The 21,137-nt window shown below is 44.7% G+C and overlaps 1 protein-coding gene across 6 annotated transcripts in view; it reads left to right on the top strand.

Moving 5' to 3' along the window:
• The window catches only part of ARL15 (ADP ribosylation factor like GTPase 15), a 196,350-nt gene that overhangs the window by 22,175 nt on the left and 153,038 nt on the right, over nucleotides 1-21,137 (top strand). For all 6 annotated transcript variants that reach the window (XM_045021552.1, XM_045021554.1, XM_045021551.1 and 3 more), the window contains exons 3-4: nucleotides 1,226-1,285; nucleotides 17,612-17,820. In XM_045021552.1, the coding sequence (XP_044877487.1) occupies nucleotides 1,226-1,285; nucleotides 17,612-17,820 (269 nt within the window). The remainder of the gene's footprint in view (nucleotides 1-1,225; nucleotides 1,286-17,611; nucleotides 17,821-21,137) is intronic.

Here is a 21,137-nt window from a genome sequence, read left to right as displayed (position 1 = left end):
GGACTTACATTCCCACATCACTTTTAAGTTAAGTACGAATGTGGAAGATGGGGTAATGCTTTGTTGCACAAGATATTAGCAGAATGGAGTTTCTGTGGCTAAGCTAATAAATCCCTATTTATAGAAAGGTTATGTTGACAAGCTTATAGGTACGGCCCTACCAAATTCATGGCTGTGAAAAATGTGTGTCAGACTGTGAAATCTGATCTCCCCCGTGAAATCTGGCTATTGTAGGGGAAACCAGATTTCACAGAGCTGTGTGCCCAGAGAGCAGCACCTGCTGGCCAGGAGCCCAGCTCTGAAGGTAGTGCTGCCACCAGTAGCGCACAGAAGTGAGGGTGGCATGGTATGGGGAGGTTGTCACTTTTTGTGGGGGGGGGAGCAGGGCCAACCTTACAGGTGGGCAACTGGGCAATTGTCCAGGGCCCTGTGGTCAGGGGTCACCATGATAACCCCCTGCCCCTCTCCTACAGCCAGCCCAAGGTCCCTTTAACTCCCAAGTGCTGTACCTGGAGCTGGGAAGAGGTGGGACTGGGGGTGCCCTGGCCAGGGGTTTCTACTTTGCACCAGACTCCAGTTGCTAGTCCCGGATGGTCTGAGGAGGGACAGGACGTCCTCTTTCCCTGCACAGGCTGCTCCCAGGGCAGGGTCAGACCCACCTCTGGGAACCTCCCTGGCTGTAGGAAGCTTTGCATCTGTAGGCTGGGAGCTCAGCTCAGAAGGCATCGCCGCCACCAGCAGCAGTGCAGAATTGAGGGTGTCTTGGTATGGTATTGCCACCCCCTTACTTCTGCACTGCTGCTGGCAGTGGTGCTGCCTTCAGATTTGGGCACCTAGCCAGCAGCTGCCCTTGGGCTGCCCAACTCTGAAGGCAGTAGCACAGAAGTAAGGGTGGCAATACTGAGACACTTCCCCCCCCACACCTTTTGGTTGGGACCCCCATGGTTACAATACTGTGAAATTTCAGATTTAAATATCTAAAACCATGAAATTTACTATTTTAAAAATCCTACGACTCTGAAATTAACCAAAATGGACCGTGAATTTGGTAGGGCCCTCCTTATAGGTCTACTTGTATTCATTGATTTGCTTCTGTCCAATCTATATTTAATGTGACTGAGTAGCTTATCTAAAACCACAGTGAACGCAATAGTTTTAATGGATACAGTCTATTTTAAAATACCTTACCAAATAAGTTACTAACACTTTTTGTTTCTAATTTTAGGTTTTAGCATAAAAGCAGTGCCATTCCAGAATGCCGTCTTGAATGTAAAAGAACTTGGAGGTATAACACTTTTAATCACTTGCATATTTGATCGATATTTTACTTTCACTTCACTGTATAAAGGACAGAGTGCTGCCAGGGCTTGCAGCTGACCCAACCCCAGCCGCTGCTCTGGCGGGCCGGAGACCACTGTTCCGATGGCTCTGGGCTGGCCCAGAAGAAGTCAGAGGTCCTGGAAAGTCATGGAATCAGTGACCTTTATGACAGAATTGTAGCCTTAATTATGACATATTTGTCTATGCATTTATATTGTACTTGTCACCATTGTGCCTGAGTGACATCTGAGTTCTATTTAGCTGTGCAATTCTTTCCCAATGTCGCAAAGTAAAGTCACTTGGGGCCAAATTTTGGAGTCTAAATGTAGTCAGTTAAAGGTAGATGTCAGGTAGCTAGATACTGGTTTAGACTCAAGGGCTTCAGTGCCCAGCCTGATGGTTGGGTATTTTTAATAATGTTTTGAAGTGGGAGGGATGTTTTCTGTTGCATTAGAGTGAAGATTCTTAAGAGGAGGTAGGGCTTTCTGGAGGGCTGAAAAGTGAAGACCTCACTTGGAAAGAGATGCAGGGCAGCTTTTACATATGTTTATATTTTCTGTAGAAGCACCGTGAAGACTGCAACACCTTTGACTTGATTGCAGTGCGTCAGCGTGTTGATCCTGTCAGGCAGTGTTGGCCCCTGATATTTTTCCCCTTCCTCTGTTTGTGTATGTTTAGTTTTTGTAACTTCTCTTTCTCTGCTAAACTTTGTCCTGGAATTTCTGCTGTTGATGTTGAGGGAGAGGGGCCTGTATTAGGTTAGTTTTGTAAGATCTCTGTTCCCCCCACACCCTCTCAAACACTAATATGTTGTGGCTGAGTTTTGTTTTCTGTACTATAGCAGTCTTGTCTGGGCAGTTGATGTTGAGAATCTGGAGAGGCTGAAAGGAATCTGTCTTCAAAGGTTCACTATTCATTGCAGCATGTCAATCAAAAGGGAAAAGTTCCGTTTAGATTTTAATTTGTGATGTACTCAATTAATTTAAAAATTACCTTGCAATCTTAGCCTTTGGAAAATTGCAAGCCTTGTCCAGTTGCTAGAGCACAGTGAAGTTTTGTTTAAAATACTTTAAGGACTGACTGTTAAAACTCATACTTTTTTAGATTTCTTCTTTCAGCAGCCAAGCAGTTATGTGAAACAGATGCCGATTGTGTACTATTCCTTTTGTTTGGCTGAAGGAATACTCCTCCTTGTAGTGGAAGGTGGTGTATGTTTGTACCATTCTAGTTACCTCCTGGAGCTTCTAATACACCCAGGTTCTCTGTTTCTGTAGAATTATACAAAAAAAAAATTCATTTACAGCTTATAGAGAAAACAGCCACTTTCATGTTATCTGCTGTTCTTGGTCTCATTAACTCTTCATCATTCTTTAGTATTTGTTTGGGACAGGGAGCAAAGCTTGCTGTGCTCTGTTGCAGACATTTGCCTTTTATCAAACACTGTTTTAGATTCTTAAACATCAAAAAAGTGAATTAACATGTTAAATTTTCTGATTATTTGACTCATGGAGTATCCTGATCTCTTGCATCATTTAGCTGAACAGATTATATTGTATTTTTAAACAATATTAACTTGGTACATTGAATCTGGTTTTGAATCCAATTTCTGAAATATTAGAAGTTTTGTTTTTTAAAAAAAGATTTTGAATCAGTAAGAAAATCTGTGGAGACTTTAAAATCACGAATACTTAAATACTTGAAATATTTGAAACGCTGTTCTTCCTTCATTTGCCTGCCAAGTCCAGTGTCCAGAGTTAAGTTTCTCTTTTGACAGAGCAATTGTGTAATTCCTTTTGTTTTTTTCTTCTTAAATTGCAAGACATTAAGTTTTGAATTTGATAAATGAGATAATCTGTTTCTTTGATTAGACTACTACTCAAGAGATTAAGCATTCCTTAACCCAGATGCCCCCAAAGGGTACTTTTACTGTGCAGATATAAATAGCCCCCCCTCACTTAGCTAAGGTACACCATGAAATGGTTTCAGAGTAGCAGCCCTGTTAGTCTGTATCAGCAAAAATAACAATGCCCCTCTGCCATGTACATTGGCCAAACAAGACAGTCTCTACGCAAAAGAATAAACGGACACAAATCTAACATCAGGAATCATAACATTAAAAAACCAGTAGGAGAACACTTCAATCTCTCTGTCTAGTGACAGACGTTAAGGTGGCAATTTTGCAACAGAAAAGCTTCAAAAACAGACTCCAACGAGAAGCTGCTGAACTTGAATTAATATGCAAACTAGATACCATTAACTTTGGTTTGAACAGAGACTGGGAATGGCTCAGTCATTACACTAATTGAATCTATTTCCCCATGTTAAAGTATCCTCACTGTCAACTGTCTGAAATGGGCCATCTTGATTATCACTTCAAAAGTTTTTCTCCCCTGCTGATGATAGCTTCTCTTAATTAATTAGCTTCTTACAGTTGATATGGGTACTTCCACCTTTTCGTGTTCTCTGTATGTATATATATCTTCTTATTGTGTGTTCCGTTCTATGCATCCGATGAAGTGGGTTGTAGCCCATGAAAGCTTATGCTCAAATAAATGTGTTAGTCTCTAAGGTGCCACAAGTACTCCTGTTCTTTACCATGAAATGGAAGAGTTGGAGGTCCAGCAAAGCCCTAGCATGGTATTGTAAGCAGAAACTGCACCTGATTCAGTATAAAATGTGGGAGATGAGAGAATGAGGGAGTGTGAAGAGACTGGAAAAATGGCAAGGAAGAAGCTGACTTTGTCTGTTTAACATTTTAATTAATGAATTTAGTGCTGGTGAGTTCCCAGGATAAACTGAGCCCCTTGGTTTATCCACAGTACAGATACTATAGGACAGCACCAATGGCAAACTTCTTCACGTTGTCCGGCCAAGAAGTCTTATTCATAATCTGGAGACATTACCTCTGGAGTGATAGTAGTTTAGTCAGTGTTTTCCTTTGGTTGCTGGCTTCATGATACTAACAAAATCAGTGCTAGTTATTGGTGGTATCTGAGACGTGGATACTTTATCGTCTTGATTTAGTTCCCAGTAACACATTTCAGAATAATCACATCAAATAACATTTACATCCATATAGTCATGTAATTTTAGAGACCGAAGAAGCCAAATTTGGTCTTTTAATCTACTATCCTGTAAATGGAGGGTTGAAAATTGTGGTGAAATATTTCTAACTTCCAGACTGATGGAGTTGAAGAATTAATTAGAGATGGAAAAATCTAAGTTTTATTATCAAATTTCTCTTGATTGCCCAATTGAGGCTGGAGGAGGTTTTCTCTACTGGCAAATTCTAAGCTTCTTCCAGCAATGGTCCACCCCAAGCCCTGTACCACTTCTCTGGAGTCCTGCTCCTTGCTTCATTGGTATGTGTTTCGGGCCATGAAGGAAAAGCTCACAGTGAAATCTTGGAGTATTGAAATATTGTGGCCATTCAAGGAATGAGGTTGAGATGGGGTAAGAAATTTTAGGTAGAGGAAGGACCAGAGTTATTACAATAAGATCACATGGCTGCTTTAATTTTGGAAGTTTGTTTGTTGACTCCTTTCTTGTTGACAAGTCAAGAGGAGTCTGAAGGAGGGATTTAATGAACAGAAGTGAATGAACAGCTTGGTAAATCATAATTAAGAGGATATTCCATGTGTAGGAGGCAGTGTAGAAAAAGTAATTGACTGCTGTAGAAGAAGTGGATGAGTGGCGTATCAAGGCTGACATCGTTGGAGGATATAGGGGATGAGTACTACTATAAGAATAGATGGCTAACCCAAAGAATAGAATTTACAGGAGCTGTGTAAGTTTTTTTCACAAGCAAGAGCTTGATTACCACAGGGGAGATTTGAGACCATGGCAGACCATATCAAACCAGCTGCAGGCTCAACTACAAATGTCTGTATGTGTCTAGCTCCAGCGTCATATGGCTTCCTGCACTTATAGAAGTGTAGGGCTGGAAGGGACCTCGATAGATCATGTATTCCATCCCCCTGTGCTGAGGCAGGTCCAAGTATACCTAGAGCCTTTCTGGCATGTTTGTCTAACTTGTTCTTAAAAATCTCTAATAAGTAGATTCCACAACCTCCCTTGGTAACATATTCAATATCCTTATAGTTACAAAGTTTTTCCTAATATCTAACCTAAATCTCCCTTGCTGCAGTTTAAACTGATTACTTGTCCTACCTTTAGTGGAACAATTTGATCACTGCCCTCTCTTTAACAGTCCTTACCATATTTGAAGACTTATCAGGTCTTCCCCTAGCCATTTTTTTTCTCAAGACTAAACATGCCCGCAGTATGCCAGACTTCACCTATGCACCATGCAAATCTTTGTATCTATACAGCAGACATCAGCAAAGTGTAATTTAACAAATACAGCTGTGAGGTGCTATGCTTAAGGAAGAAAAACCAAATGCACAAATACAAATGGAGGTTAACTGGCTTATAATAATAATTGGAGATATAACTATCTCCTAGAACTGGAAGGGACCTTGAAAAGTCATTGAGTCTAGCCCCTGCCTTCACTAGCAGAACCAAATACTGATTTTTGCCCCAGATCCTTAAGTGGCTTCCTCAAGGATAGAACTCACAACCCTGGGTTTAGCAGGCCAATGCTCAAACCACTGAGCTATCCCTTCCCTCCCCGACAAGGATCTGGGAGTTGTGATGGATCACAACCTCAACTTGAGTCAACGCAATACAGTTGCAAAAAAAAGCAAATGTAATTTTAGGTTGCATTAACAGAGGCCTAGCATGCAAATCAGGGAAGGTGATAGTACAACTCTACTGAGCACTGGTTAGACTTTAGCTGGAGTACTGTGTCCAATTTTGGTCAACAATGTATAGCAAGGATGTAGAGAAACTTGAAAGGATCCAGAGGCAAGTGACAAACATGATCAAAGGGATGGAATGCAAGCCATATGAGCAAAGGCTGAAGGAACTGGTTATTCTTAGTTTGGGAAAAGAGATTAAGGGAGGGACATGATCGCAGTCTTCAAATATTTGAAAGGCTGCCATAAAAAAGATGGAGAAAAGTTCTCTCTTGCCACAGACAGCAGGACAAGATGCAATGGGTTCAAACTACAGCATAGCAGATTTGGATTCAATCTCAGGAAAAACTTCCTAACTGTGTAAGAACAGTAGGACAATGGAACAGACTGTGTTAGGAGGTTGTGGAAGCTCTTTCACTGGAGGTTTTCAAAAGGGAGGATATCCATCTGTCTTGGATGGTTTAGACACAACAAATCCTACATCTTGGCAGGGGGTTAGACAGATGACCCTTGTGGTCCCTTCTAAGCCTGTGGTTCTATGATCACATGGCATGAGAGTTCAGGTCTTACTAGAATTCCTCTCATCATTAGATTCATGGAAGGACCTATGCTGGGTGTGCAAAGAATACCACTTTTTCACCCTACCTTCCAAAATGCTGGGGACAGATACCTCAAAGTTAGGGGAGGGAAGCTCCCTTAGACCACTTTCAAACCCAAGGCTTCTGGACTCTTGAGAAGACTCACTTCCACATAAATGTCCTAGTACTTAGAAATGCTATGAACCTAAGCATTTGGCTATCTCTGCTCTGCAAACTATCTGTTCATTTTGGGAACTGGTGCCTTTGTCACCAAATCTCATCAGTGGTTCTGCATCTACCAGACTTATAGAATCTTAGACAACTACAAGTAGACTGTCAAGGACTCTGCCCTGCAGACCATCTTCCGTAGGTGGGGATAACCAGGATTGGGCCTGTTTACTACAGGTCAGAATGAGAAATATCGACATTCTCTTTAAGGGAGGTTGGGCAGGGAAGGTTCAGGATCCAAGTTCAGTGCATTTCTCATCTCATGGACACCAGGGATCATGCACATCTATCCATATAGATGTGGCCCATATAGTTTTTGTATTCAGACCTAAGGAATGTATAGCCTCCAGTCACATAACCTCTTACCTGATGTGATCTAGTAGGACTGTGGTCAGAATCTGCTCCTGAACCCAGTGTTGTTGCAGTGTGGATGCTGGCTGGTTAATTTCCATTGAGAAAATCTATTCATTTGAAGCCCAGAACATTTTGGTGCATAGCAGAAAAAAATCTACTAGACTGGCCTATGCAGCTAAATGAAAGAGGTTTTCTATTTGAGCAGCACAATGTCACCTTAGAAACTGATTTCCTGATATTCTGGACTATCAGTAAGCTCCATAAGAAAATATTCAGAAGCAATATCAATACATCCCACTTTTCAGGTCATACCAAATTTTGCCAACCCTAAGATTCCTCAAGGGCCTCATTAATGTGTTGCCCCCTATTAGGGAGCCCCCTCCATCTTAGAACCTCAGCACAGTTTTAGTTGGTTTAATGGGACCCCTTTTAAGCCTCTGGCCTCTGCTCTTTATACCATCTATCTATGCAGACTTTGAAGGGCAGAGGAAATTCAGGCCCTTATGGCTGGTCCACTTTATGCCCTATTTCACAGAGCTAAGATAATGCTTAAGCAGCATGCTAAGTTCTAATCAGATTTATTTCAGATTTTTATTTGAATCAACTGATTTCCCCACCCCACCCCCCCGATTCCCAGTTTTCTTCCCTAAGCCTCCAGAGGGAAGACAAAGTGCACATCCTTGACATGTGTAGGGCTCTTTAATACCGTATTGTCCTGAGTATAGGCCACACTTTTTTCCCCTAATTTAAGTCTTTAAATTAGGGGTGCGGCCTATAATCAGGAACTTGAAAAAAAAAAAACAATAAAAATACTTCAAATCCCAGCCGCGGCGGGAAATCAGAGCGCTCTGGGCTGCCCGCCGCGGTGGGGAGCCCAGAGCGCTTTCAATCCCAGCCGCGGCGGGGAATCAGAGCGCTCTGGGCTGCCCCAGCAGTGTCCCCGCCTCCCCCGCCATCCAGCCCCGGCCCCGCCTACTCGCCTCCACTGGCCCTGGCCTCGCGCCGCCCGGCCCCAGCCCCGGGTGCGTCCCCGCCCCGCTCCGGCCCCAGGCCCACGTACCTGCCTCCGCCGGCTGCGTCCCCGCCTCCCCCGCCGCCCGGCTCCAGCCCCGTGTACCCGCCTCCGCGGGCCCCGGCCTCAGGGCCGCGGGGGGGGGGGGAGCAAAGGGGGCAGTTTGCCCCCGGGGCCCAGCAGGGGCCCCCACGAGAGTTTTTCGGGGCCCCCGGAGCGGTGTCCTTCACTCGTTCCGGGGGGCCCGGAAAACTTTTGCGGGGCCGGGCGCAGGAGCTTCTTCTGCTCCTGGTCTTCGCCTGGGGGGGGGGGGGGGTCCTGCCGCTCCGGGGCGGAAGGACCCCCCACTGGCGAGTTACCGCCCAAGCAGGACCCGCTGCCGAAGTTCAGCCCGGTCTTCGGCGGTAATTTGGCGGCGGGGGGCCCTTCCATTCCAGGACCCGCCACCGAAGTGCCCAGAAGACCCGCGGCGGGGCCTCTCGCCGCCGAATTACCGCCGAAGACCGGGCTGCACTTCAGTGGTGGGTCCCGCTTCGGCGGTAATTCGGCGGCGGGGGCGCCCCTCGGCAGGTCTTCGGGACACTTCGGCGGCAGGTCCCAGAATGGAAGGCCCCCCACCCCCCTGCCGAAGACCCCGGGCCCCCGGAATTCTCTGGGCGGCCCTGCCTGGCCTCGCGCCACCCGGCGCCGGCCCTGGCCGCGCGTCCCCCACCGCCCGGCGCCGCATCGCCTGCCGCCCGGCTCCGGCCCCGGCCCCGCATCCCTTCCCGGCTGCCCTACTCTGGCCGGCCAGCTACCTGGCTCTGGCCGTCCGGCTCCCGCCACATATTTTAAGTTAAAAAAAGTTAAAAATTTAATTTTTTTAAAATAGCACCAAACTTTAAGGGTGCGGCTTATAATCAGGAGCGGCCTATACTCGGAACAATACGGGTAATACCTTGATAGAATGAGACCTTTTGGGGGAGCTCTCAAGCTGTTTGTAGCATGTGCAGAAAGGGTTAAAGATCAGGCAATGTCCACCCAAAAGTTGTCTAAATAGGAATGTCTAATTAAAACATGCTATGAGCTAGCTAGATTACATCTACCCATGCTGGGTGGAGCCCATTCTACTAGGGCTCAGACAGCTTCTCTAAGAAGTGTCCCTATCTCAGTAATTGCAGAGCAGCTATATTGGAATCAGTCCATGCTTTCACACAGTTCACCTACCAATGATGCATGATTTGTTGGGGGGTGGGGTATTTGATATAGTTGTATATAATGCAGTGGTGTGCAAACTTTTCCAGTCATGCCCCCCCATTAATAGAATCTGTTCGCGTGCCCCCCCCACCCCTTACCGCACAGCCAAGTCTTCCTCAGCAGCGGAGCTTGGGCCGAAGATGGAAGTGGAGCAGGAGCTGGGGTTGGGGGCAGGGAGAGAATGAGGGTTCAGCTGCGGTCTGGAGGTGGAGCAGGAATGGGGGCTGAATGGGGTTGGGGGCAGAGCGGGGCTGGAAGCATGGCGTTCCCTCCCTACCCCCTGTGGGTACTGGCTCCTCTCTCCCAAACATTCCTCCATGCCTCTCTAGGGTGGCAGGCCAGTTTGGGGACCCACTGACGTAATGGAATTTGTTTTTATCTTTTTCCTTTCTAAATGAAATCATCTTTGAGATTTCCTCTGATTTCCCATAGAAAAAAAGTATATGATTATGTAATTTCAGACCGCATAATAATTCATATGCACAAAAGGGACAAATTAGTTTGCACAGGCAACCATAAATCTGATGTTTCCTAAGTTTCAAGTGCTTAAATTTGCAACCTAAATAATGTTGTTCTAACAGTTTTTAAAATGTAATTAATAAGAGGGAGTCCAAGCTGGAGGCAGCAGTTAGCAGCTAGGAAAAATATTGAAGCTATGAATCTCAAGTTAACCTCACTACAGAAACAAGAAAGGAAGACAAAAGCAGGCGGAGATGATTTTCACAAACTGAGGCTTGTTTAGTAACAAAAATATAAATCTTCATAAAACAATATATGCTGATTGCAGTGTTGCTGTAACTGTGTTGGTCTCATGATATTAGAGACAAGGTGGGTGAGGTAACATCTCTTATTGGTAAGACCTGAGCAAGAGCTCTTTATAGCTCGAAAGCTTGTCTCTTCCACCAACAGAAGTTGGTCCAATAAAAAGTATTACTTCACCAACTTTGTCTAATATGTACATGTGTATTTCTGGTTTTGTATATATTGAGTACACAGGCAGCACACAACAAAAATTATCATCCCACAAGATTCTGGTTTGCCTCTTGTGCTGTTTGTGCATGAATTCCTGGATTGCTGGAAGGCCTGGTTTACACTACACAGTTAAATTGATGTAAGCTGTTTTATGTCAACCTAATAATGAATGTGTCTACACTATCAGATCCTTTCTGCTGACGTAACTTGCCTGCTGTGTCGACTTAATTACTCCACCTTTGCGAGAGGTGTAGTGCTTATTTTGATGTTAGATTGACATAGAGGCAGTGTAGACATTGCGTTGCTTACATCAGTTTAACTGGCCTCCAGGAGGTGTCCCATAATGCTCTGCTGTGACCGCTCTGGTAAACATTTTCAACTCTGCTGCACAGCAGCTAGGTACACAGGAAACAGCCCCTCCCCTATTAAAGGGCTGGGAATTTTGAATTTTCATTTCCTGTTTTATGGCATGGAGAGCTCGTCTGCACATCTAATCATGGCAGCTCCATGCTCCAAATGTACTCCAGTCTGGAGTACACAGGAGGTGGTGGTGGATCTTCTTGGTCTGTGAGGAGAAGAAGCTGTGCAGGCACAGCTCTGATTCAGCCGCAGAGACAGACTTCTATGAGCAGACCATGCTGCGCATGGGGGAGAAGGGCTACACCAAGGGCATGCAGCAGTACCAGGTGAAAATCGAGGAACTGAGGCAGGTGTACCAGAGGCAAGGGAAGTGAACAGTCGCTCCGGTGGTAGATGTGCCACTGCTACAAGGAGCTGCATGTGATTCTTAGTGGCGACCCAACCACGACCCCCAAGATACTTCTGAGGAGTTGGAGTCCCAGGCCAGCATGGACAATGCTGAGGAGAAGGTCTTGGATGAAGAGGAGGAGGAGAATGGGAGACAGGCGAGTGCGGGATGCATGCTCCTGTTGAGTCAGGAGCTGTTTGTAGCCCCGGAGCAGTCCAGCCAGTTGCAGAACAGCATCCTGGCAGAGTGTGGTGTCAGGGAAGGAACCTCTGGTGAGTGTGAAATTCGAAGTAATATTTTGGAGTCCCATGTTCTTATATTCCTTATTTAAATAAAATTAAGAAGGTGAGGTAGAGTGGCTATCTGCTTCTCAGTGGCCGCACCAGCTAAGTAGAGGGTGCCCCATAAAAAACTGTTCATGTACACAGGGATGGCCTGGGAATCCTCCATAGAGATTTCTAGGAAACGTTTGTGGAGGTACTGTACAATCTGTTGCAGAAGCTTTCTGGGGAAGGCTGCCCTATTTCTTCCACCGCCATAGGCCACTTTCCCATGCCTCTACAGTGTTAATTCAGCTGGCATCATTGCAGTACACAGCATAGCAGCATAAGGACCCGGTCAATACCCGGATGCTTGCAGTATCTGTTCCCTTGCTGCCTCTGTTACCCTCAGAAGAGTAATATCAAATAGGGTCACGTAGGGGGGACTGTGGGAGTTTTCATTGCAACTACTTGAACCACAAACAACAGTGCCTGTGCCCCCCTCTCCCATTGTGATTTTTTTGCCCTGTCAGCCAAAATATGGCTGTAGTTTGGATAGCAGGGGTTGGTGTTGACCTTAGTAATTGCACCATGGCTGGGACAGCAAACCAGTTCAATGAATATCTTGTGTAAATGAAAATGTTCTGCCTTAAACTTCTGTGAAATAAGGGGAGGGTTTTTTTTAATATAGCAACTCTGCACTAGACATTGAGTCTGCCTTGACAATGGTTGCTTTGTGCTTTCCATGGCTTGGAGCTGGAAGTGAGGGCTTCGGCTCTTCCTCCACACTGGTGGAGAGGCTCTCCCAGATAAGATGAAGGTGAAAGAGGACACACAATGACATGTTTAATGAGATTATGAATGCCTCTGGGACAGTGGACACTGAGCAAAAACTGTGGAGGATTTCTCTCTTTGAAAAACTGGACATGGACCTGGTGAGCAGGAGATTAGCCCAGGAGAGTGATCATGGCACACAGCAGGCGATGCTGGGGATTCTGAAGGAATGGATAGACATGCTGAGGCATTTGGTTCACCTTCAGGAGAAACACCTTGAGGCTAGACTCCCTCCATAGCCCCTGCAGAATGGCATTTCAACATCTCCGTATTCCCCCTGCCACTCTCCCAAATGTTCCAGGAGGGGTTGGGTGGGAGATTGTAATATCCCTTCCACTCAACCCCAGGGGAGGATCCTAAGAATAAAGCTGCACATATGATGTGTGACAGGCAAGGCCACTGCCCTTTTAAAGACAAGCTGAATGTGTTTTTCCCCTCACAATTTTATTCCACCGTGTGTCCAAGGTTAAGAACATCAGAACGGCCCATACTGGGTCAGACCAAAGGTCCATTCAGCCCAGTATCCTGTCTGCCGACAATGGCCAATGCCAGGTGCCCCAGAGGGAGTGAACCTAACAGGTAATGATCAAGTGATCTCTCTCCTGCCATCCATCTCCACCCTCTGACAAAAAGAGGCTAGGGACACCATTCCTTACCCATCCTGGCCAATAGCCATTAATGGACTTAAGCTCCATGAATTTATCTAGTTCTCTTTTAAACCCTGCTATAGTCCTAGCCTTCACAACCTCCTCAGGCAAGGAGTTCCACAGGTTGACTGTGCGCTGTGTGAAGAACTTCCTTTTATTTGTTTTAAACCTGCTGCCCGTTAATTTCATTTGGTGGCCCCTAGTTCTTGTATTATTGGAAAAAGTAAATAACTTTTCCTTATTCACCTTCTCCACACCACTCATGATTTTATATACCTCTATCATATCCTCCCTTAGTCTCCTCTTTTCCAAGCTTAGTCTCCTCATATGGGACCCGTTCCAAACCCCTAATCATTTTAGTTGCCCTTCTCTGAACCTTTTCTAATGCCAGTCTATCTTTTTTGAGATGAGACGACCACATCTGTACATAATATTCAGGTTAAACTCTATTTGTGATTTGTTACAGTAGGTTTATTCAATAAAAGTCCATGTCTTGAGAATGAAAGTCTTTATTAGTTTAAAATTGGGGAGGAGGTAGAAGAGGAGGGACAGAGAAACTGAAGCAATGGAGCGGATGTATTAGATTCTCCTCTTAACAGTAGCAGTCTGACGTTGCTAATTTCTGCACAGTGATGACCACTCGCTTCTCCACTGTTGGAGCATGTCTCGTTTTAGTGTCACTGCACTGCAGGGCTGGGGAGAGCCCCACACACAGTTCCTGGAAAGTGGCCTTGTGCGTACGAAAGTTTAGCAGACACTGATCATAATCCCCTAACAGTGCAATCCCACCAGTCAGTGTTTGTTTCTCGGGACCAGAAACTGTGCTCCCCCATGTTCAGCTGCTATGCAACTGCCAGCAGAAACTGGGAATTGTTTTGTTCTATGACTTCCAGCAGGGCTGCTGGAAGGACATTGCAGTGTTCCACGCAGCAGCTTCTCTCATGGCTTTGGAAATACTGCAGGATAAGGCATGTGGAGTTTGTAATGCTCACAACAATAGTGCTCAGCTAAGTGGGGTCCATGCTTCTTGGCATACACGCGGGTATGCCAGTCTTTTGAGAAAAGGCAGGAAATATCATGGGTTCCAGTTGAAATCAGGGGAGGGAGGGAGAGAATGGCATCATGGGATGTTGAAGCCATGTTCCCAGTCCCCTCTGCGAGAATGTTTTGGTCTCATGAGGCATTGCAAGTCCTTCCCAAAACCCACTATGGCGAGTTGCACTGTGGGATAGCTATGTACAGTACACTACTCTCTGCATCGATGCAAGCGCTGCTAGTGAGGATGCGCCCCACTGACACAAGGAGTGTGGTGTGGATACACAGTACCGACTTATTGCAGCAACTGGATGTTGACTTAACTGAAGTTGACTTAAGTTTGTAGTGTAGATGTGTCCTTGGAGTGTTCCCTTCTGGGGAAAAGTCTGCTGATTCATCCCTATGACACCTAGTGCACAGCTGCAGTAGTACCACCTAAACTGCAATGCTAAGAGAAACCAACATCAATCTGTTAGTATGAAGAAGCCAGGAAGTAGAAGTCTTTGGAATCTTTCTCCAGAAATAAATTCAAGAAAGGAAAGGATGAAGAAGGGTGGTGGTGGGGAAGGGCGTAGTGTAGGCCAGCATGTAATGTAAAACCCATGTTGATGTACTGTACAGTCTCAGGTTCCTATTGTTCTATGTCGTTTCTGCTCTCTGGTTTGCTGAAAGATTGCATTGATTCCTGTGGCAACTCGCTGTACCTGGAAATAACACTGAGGGACATATAGAAGAGCTGTTGAGTCTAAGCAACACTGAAACCCTTTGCAGGCAGAGTAAAGAAGAGATTTATGGGATGTTGGTGTGGACCAGTAATAGTGTTTCAATATAATCACACTTTCCGTCAGCATGCTGTACAATCTAAGTTGTTCCTAAAATACAGAAAATCATACTGTATTTGAACTGTTGGTGTATAAGTGAGGCTGAATTAATAGAGAATTTAAGCAAGATTTTTCATAATAGTAAAAGCCTGTTTTATCCATTTTTAAATAACCATTTCTTAAGGGTCAGGTCTAATTTGATTCAGCAGTTACATAGTTGCACCTTTTTTGTACCTAAAAACATAAGCTTTTCAGAGTTTGGAGAAGGATCTGAGAAAAGTGTGAAGTAGTATTTGTCACTACTGTTATTACTGGAGTAACTAACAGGGAGGGACAAAGGAACAGAAGGCAGACTAGTGCTAGGAAGGGGTTTATTTTTAATGGCTATGTGAAGAATGTATTGTAATTACACTTTGAAAAGTGCTGTGATCACCTGGATCAGTGAACCTTTTTAGGGAAGGTGTGCTCTAAATGTTGACCTCTTCACCCTGACTTAATGTAAAACACCCATCTTGCTGAGCAGTGTACAACATAAGTACATATTTTAAGGTAGATGCTTTTGAAAACTATGTAACACTGTCCTAAAATATTTCATTGTACTTAGATTACGTTGTCTTATTCAGTGCCTTGTACCTTGCTCAGAACATTGCCTGGGCATAATTAATTTAATGTTTGTTTCAGAAATACATTGAGATTTCCTTAAAATCAATAGCCAGCACATGTGCACACAGTATATAAATATAAATAGTTTCACTTCTCCCCTCTCAAAATATAGTTATTTTTATGTAAAGAGCAACATTTCCCCCTTTTCCCCCTGAACTACCTTTTCTTTTTTTCCCCTGAGACTCATCAAGCACCCGGTACTATTATTATTATTCCCTTTTAATGATAGTCGCAGACGGATGAGAAGGAACAGTCCCTGCCCCAAAGAACTTGTAGTCAGATGGTATCAGGATTGATGTTTTGTTGCTGAAGGCCAAATCATGTAGTGCTCTGCTGGAGGGGGCAGAGCGCTTGGGAGGCCTTACAGCTTGACCCAGCAAATTGAGTCAGACATTGTTGTGTGAATTGTTTTCATGTCACCATTCCACTAACTAAATATATAATTATAAAATAAATGGTAGGCTTTGTTTATATTTTTGAATCAAATATTTTTGCACAATAACACCATAGGGTTGTATGGCACTTCAGACATGTGAGAAAATCTGATTCGTCCTACAGAAAGTCTACAAAGGAATGAGAGAGAACACACAAGTACAATAGAATCCCTGTTTAAGAACTAATTGGGATTGAAAAGTTCATACAACTGAACATCTCAAAATTACAGTACGTATGGTGCTTAAGTTACAGTATGGTGCACTGCATCACTTTCTTCTCTTCCTTTAAACTACCCACTGCAAAGTGACTTCCAATGCATTGAAGGCATTGGAATGTGAAGGGACATTGATTTGTTCTTCATCAACATCACCTTTGTGTGTATTTTTTTACCTTGGGAAAAATTGTTCATATAGCTGGTAATTTGTAGATTGGTGTTCATAAAATCAAAGTTCTACCATCACCTGGGTGCAAACCTGCACAAACCCACACTCTGCTCATGGTGCCCCTTGTTGGCTGTTGCCCTCGTCAGGCAGGTCTTCAGTGGCTCAGCCCTCTGGCTAAGTCACTCAGTTAATAGGTGAATGGATGGATGAACCCCCTTTGAGGTAAAAGGTCCAACAGGGCCTGTCCGTTACCTTGTTAATGTCTGTAGCCTTGTCTCAGTTCTCAGCCCCTTCTCGGCTAGCTCTAAGTCCATGCCTACCCTGGTATAGAGCAGTGCCCCCAGGACACTTTGCCTTCATCAGTTCTTATTGTCCCAGATCTCCAGCCAGGCCACTCCTTCAAGTAAAAACCCCCTTCTGGGCTAACAAAGTTCAATGCATGGTTGACCCTCTGCAGGGTCTTCAGCCCCAGACCTGGGCCTGTTTAAATTCCCAGACCCTTTCTTGGGCTTTTAGTGAAGTGTCTTATCCCTTCCTCGTGGCTTAGGCCACTTCTCCAGTGGCCAGGGGAACCCTGGATCCCAACCCTGAGACCCTGTAGATAGCAGCCATGTACTGCTTGCTTTACTTGGTCGCTGCGGCTATTCCCCAGGCTGCCTCCCACTTGGTCCCATCACCTTCTTGGGTTCTCTGTCTGTTCCCTGCTTGAGCAGGGCCTCCCCCAAGTCTCCTTGCCTGAAGAGTTTCTCTGTCTTCCAGGACTTCCTCAGTCTTCGGTCCCAGCCAGAATCTGACCTACTCAGGCCCTACAGCTCCTTTTAACTGAGTCTGCTGCACTCTGATTGGCTGCTTTCCTGTAGCCCTTCTAGGCAGTCCTGGAGGACCCACCTTCACTGCTCCATTTCTGGGGTGGGCTGTGGTAGGACCACAAGACCTCCAGCAGGGGGCCTCAAAGGGCCCAGCACACACCATCACATGATGAAACTGTGGAGCTGTGGTAAAAGGAACAAGTGGAACAACAGTAAAAATGGGAAGAGGGACCATTATTTTTAAGTGGAAAGGTGTGGGATTAGGTGACACTGAAGCTGGATTAGAGATTGATGGCTAGTTAATTAAGCGGAAAATTTTAGAGAAAGGACAACCAAATTCTGCCCTTACTGACAAATAATGTTCTTGATTTCAGTGGTTTGCACAGAATGTATAGTAAAGACAAAATTTGTCCCATTGCTTTAATCCATTCTAAGTGGTAGGGTTGTTATCTGGCAGGAAATTTTTTGATCTATTTAACTTTCCGTGTTTTTAATTAGTTTTCATTATTGTTTTGAAAGGGGCTGACACTATTAGGAAGTACTGGAGTCGTTACTACCAAGGATCCCAAGGGGTAATATTTGTATTAGACAGTGCCTCCTCGGAAGATGATCTAGAAACGGCGAGGAATGAACTACATTCTGCTCTTCAGCACCCACAGTTATGTACTCTACCATTTTTAATATTGGCCAATCATCAAGACAAGCCAGCAGCTCGCTCAGTGCAAGAGGTATGTTAACATGGCAGCATCTTGTCTGTCTGCACCCCACTATAGAAAGCACATCATTATTCAAGTGCATTTTGTGCTGATCACACTATATGTTCTTAGTCTTCTTGGAGAGCAGAACCTGTAAAAGAACTGGATATGAATATAATACTCCTGCTTTCACCTTCTTTTGCTTAAGGGAGAAAAGACGTTTCTAACTGCTTTTACGAAAAGCTACCGGGAGTGTGTTTTTGTTTTGTTTGTTGTTTGTTTGCTATTAGTTTAATGTTGATTTTTGTTTTTATTCTCCTTAGCACTATCCCCATTATCTTAGTCTTCACCATTGCTTAAAGCAATATATTATGCTTGCAACCGTGTGTAGCTTTTATGTAAAAGCTTTTTTTCTTTTCTGCTACCCACTGACATGGGAGTCAAGTTGTAATTCTTATTCAGAAGTCCTATTTTGAATTTCCTAATCTAAGATGTGATATCCTTGCCTAACTTACAGTGATCATACAGAGAATACTTTAATTGTTTCATTCAGTAAATTCAGCACTCAGTACTATTAGCAGTTGCTGAAAAATGTTTATATTTTAGTTGTCTTGTGTGCTGTTTTACAGTAGTAGTGTTGAGTGTAGTGTTTTTTCCACCAGAAGCTCTGTTTTTAAAAAATATTGTAGGAAGTAGTGTATTTTGAACAAAATTTTAACTAAGCTTATAGTTATGCTGCAATGCAACCAACTGTGCAATCTTCTTCTTTGTGTAAGAGGGTTAAGGCGCTCTGCACGATAAAAGGTTTATGTGAAATGAAGGTTTGTCCTGTGAATGATGGTTTTCATTATAGTAAAGTCAAAACTGCTTTAGTATCATCACTGGGATATTTTGCTGTCATATTGAAAATCTTACTTTTTTTACGCATTGTTTTTTCAAAAATAATATGAACTTGCAACGAATACTGGTGAAGCGGGATGCAAAAGCCCTTTATCTACACTACACCAGCTACTATTTGTGCAGCATAGTACGTACATTCGTCCTGTACGGTCCAACACTATCTCATGTCAAACGTCTCCTCAGCCAAACGGAATGGAGAATATGAATGCTATTCAGGTTAGAGTCAGACAAGTGGTATAGTTTTTAATGTAAACAATACCTGGGGATGTAATGCCACCTTTAATATGAAATGCTGAGAATAAATGAGGCCTAGGTAATTGAGGTTGCAGTGTAAAAATACTTGAAATTTATACAAAAATCAAGCTTTACTCTACTCTGAAATTGTAATTAGTATATATAAATGTTACATAAAAGTAAACTGAGCTACACAATCTTACAAACCTCAGAAGATGCAGCAAGATAATGGCTGATCCAGGAATAGAATTGAGTCAGATTATATATGATTCAGGGTAGGGATGCCAACCCTTCAGGATTGTCCTGGAGTCTCCAGGAATTAAAGATTATGTTATATGATGAAACCTCCAGGAATGCATCCAACCAAAATTAGCAACCCTATTCAGGGGCAAAATTTTTAATAATGACTGTCTAATGTTAGGTGCAGCTAAATAAGTTGCATGATTATTCAAAAGTGCTGAGCACCTTGGGTTCAGCAGTGCAATATTTATTTCCAAAACTTTGTTATCTTTAAAATGGCACTGTGTTCCCAGGTACAGCTGGGTTGCCAGCACTGTTGTAAAACAGGCACGCACGTTTATTTAGAAACCAAACCTTGAGGCACTTGCTTTTGAAATTCTTGGCCCTGGTTTTTAATGTGGCACAAACATGCCGTAAGTAGAATGTGGTCTACTAAAGATAAGAAGAGAGAGAGAAAAACTACCTTTTCCTCCCCCTCAAATTTGGGTTGGAGGATTTTCATGGTTACAAGAAGGATGAGAAACAAGGTGCCAACTGAGTCCAGGGAGGAGTTTGGAACAATAGTGGAGGAGGGCAAAGCGGTGGCATGGACCTCTTTACAGGCCTCACTGGATGCTGCGGACTTGGCGGCATGCACCTTGTCCTCTGGTATCTCCATGAGGCACACCTCATAGTTGCAGGCCTCGGGCCTACCGCCCGAGGCTCAACAGACAATGCAGAACCTGCCTTTTGATGGGGCAGGCCTGTTCATGGAGCAGACTGACTCTCAGCTGCATAGCCTAAAAGACTCAAGGGCTACTATGAAATCTTTGGGTATGCACACCCCAGCAACCCAATGGAAGCATTTCAAGCCCCAACAGCCACAGCAGCGCTCCTACCCTCCTTGGCCAAGGCAGAAATTTTACAGGAGAAAGAGGAGGAATGGCAGAAGGAAGCCTTCCAGCCTCCCGTCTAGCCAGGGCCCAACCAAACCATCATCCGGTTCCAAGCAGGGCTTTTGAAGGTGCGCCCGAGAAGAGTGCACCAGCCTCATTCCCGGATTCTTTCCCGTCCTTTTTTTTCCAATCGTCTGTCCTGCTTCTACCATGCTTGGTCCCAAATAATGTTGGACTGCTGGGTCCTCCACATGGTGGAATTGGAATACTCTCCCCAGTTCTGCTCCTATCTTCCCTCCCACTCCCCTTCCCTATCCTTCTCCAGGGATCCCTCTCACGAGCAAGTCCTTATCCAGGAGGTGCAGGCACTCCTCACCATGGGAGCAGTGGAGGAGGTTCCTCAGGAGCTAAGGGGCAAGGGATTCTACTCCCGATACTTCCTAATTCCAAAGGATGGTCTCAAACCCATTCTAGATCTGTGTGGGCTCAACAAATTCATGGTAAAGTTGAAGTTCCACATGGTCTCCTTGGGCACTATTATCCTCTCCCTGGGTCTGGGAGACTGGTATGCTGCCCTTGACATGAAGGTTGTGTACGTCCACATAGCGAGTTGTCCAATGTACAAGGCGCTTCCTACGCTTCATGGTCGACCACAAGCATTACCAATTCACTGTCCTACCATTCAGCCTCTCAACAGCCTCCTGAGTGTTCATCAAGTGCATGTCGGTCGTGGCTGCTTTCTTCTGTTGACAACAGGTGCAAGTATATCCCATACCTCGACGACTGGCTGCTCAGGGGCCACACCAGGGCACAGGTGCAGTCCCAAATCCGTTGGGTTAGGTAGACATTCAAACAACTGGGTCTCCTTCTCCACTTGGGGATGTCAACCTTGGAATCAACCCAAATAATAGAATTCATTGGGGCAGTGTTAGACTCGGTTCAGGTGTGAGCCCTTCTGCCAGAGACCCGATTCTGAGCCATCACAGACATAATTCAAAGCCTCCAGCAATTCCCAACCACAACAGCAAGGGGGTGCCTGAGTCTCCTCGGCCACATAGCTGCTTGCACTAACGTGACCTGGCACACTACGCTGCGGTTCAG

This window comes from Mauremys mutica, chromosome 6 (assembly GCF_020497125.1).
Source record: "Mauremys mutica isolate MM-2020 ecotype Southern chromosome 6, ASM2049712v1, whole genome shotgun sequence".
Lineage (NCBI taxonomy): Eukaryota > Metazoa > Chordata > Testudines > Geoemydidae > Mauremys > Mauremys mutica.
Note: the sequence above shows the minus strand (reverse complement) of the source record. Positions and strands in the feature narration are given on the sequence as shown.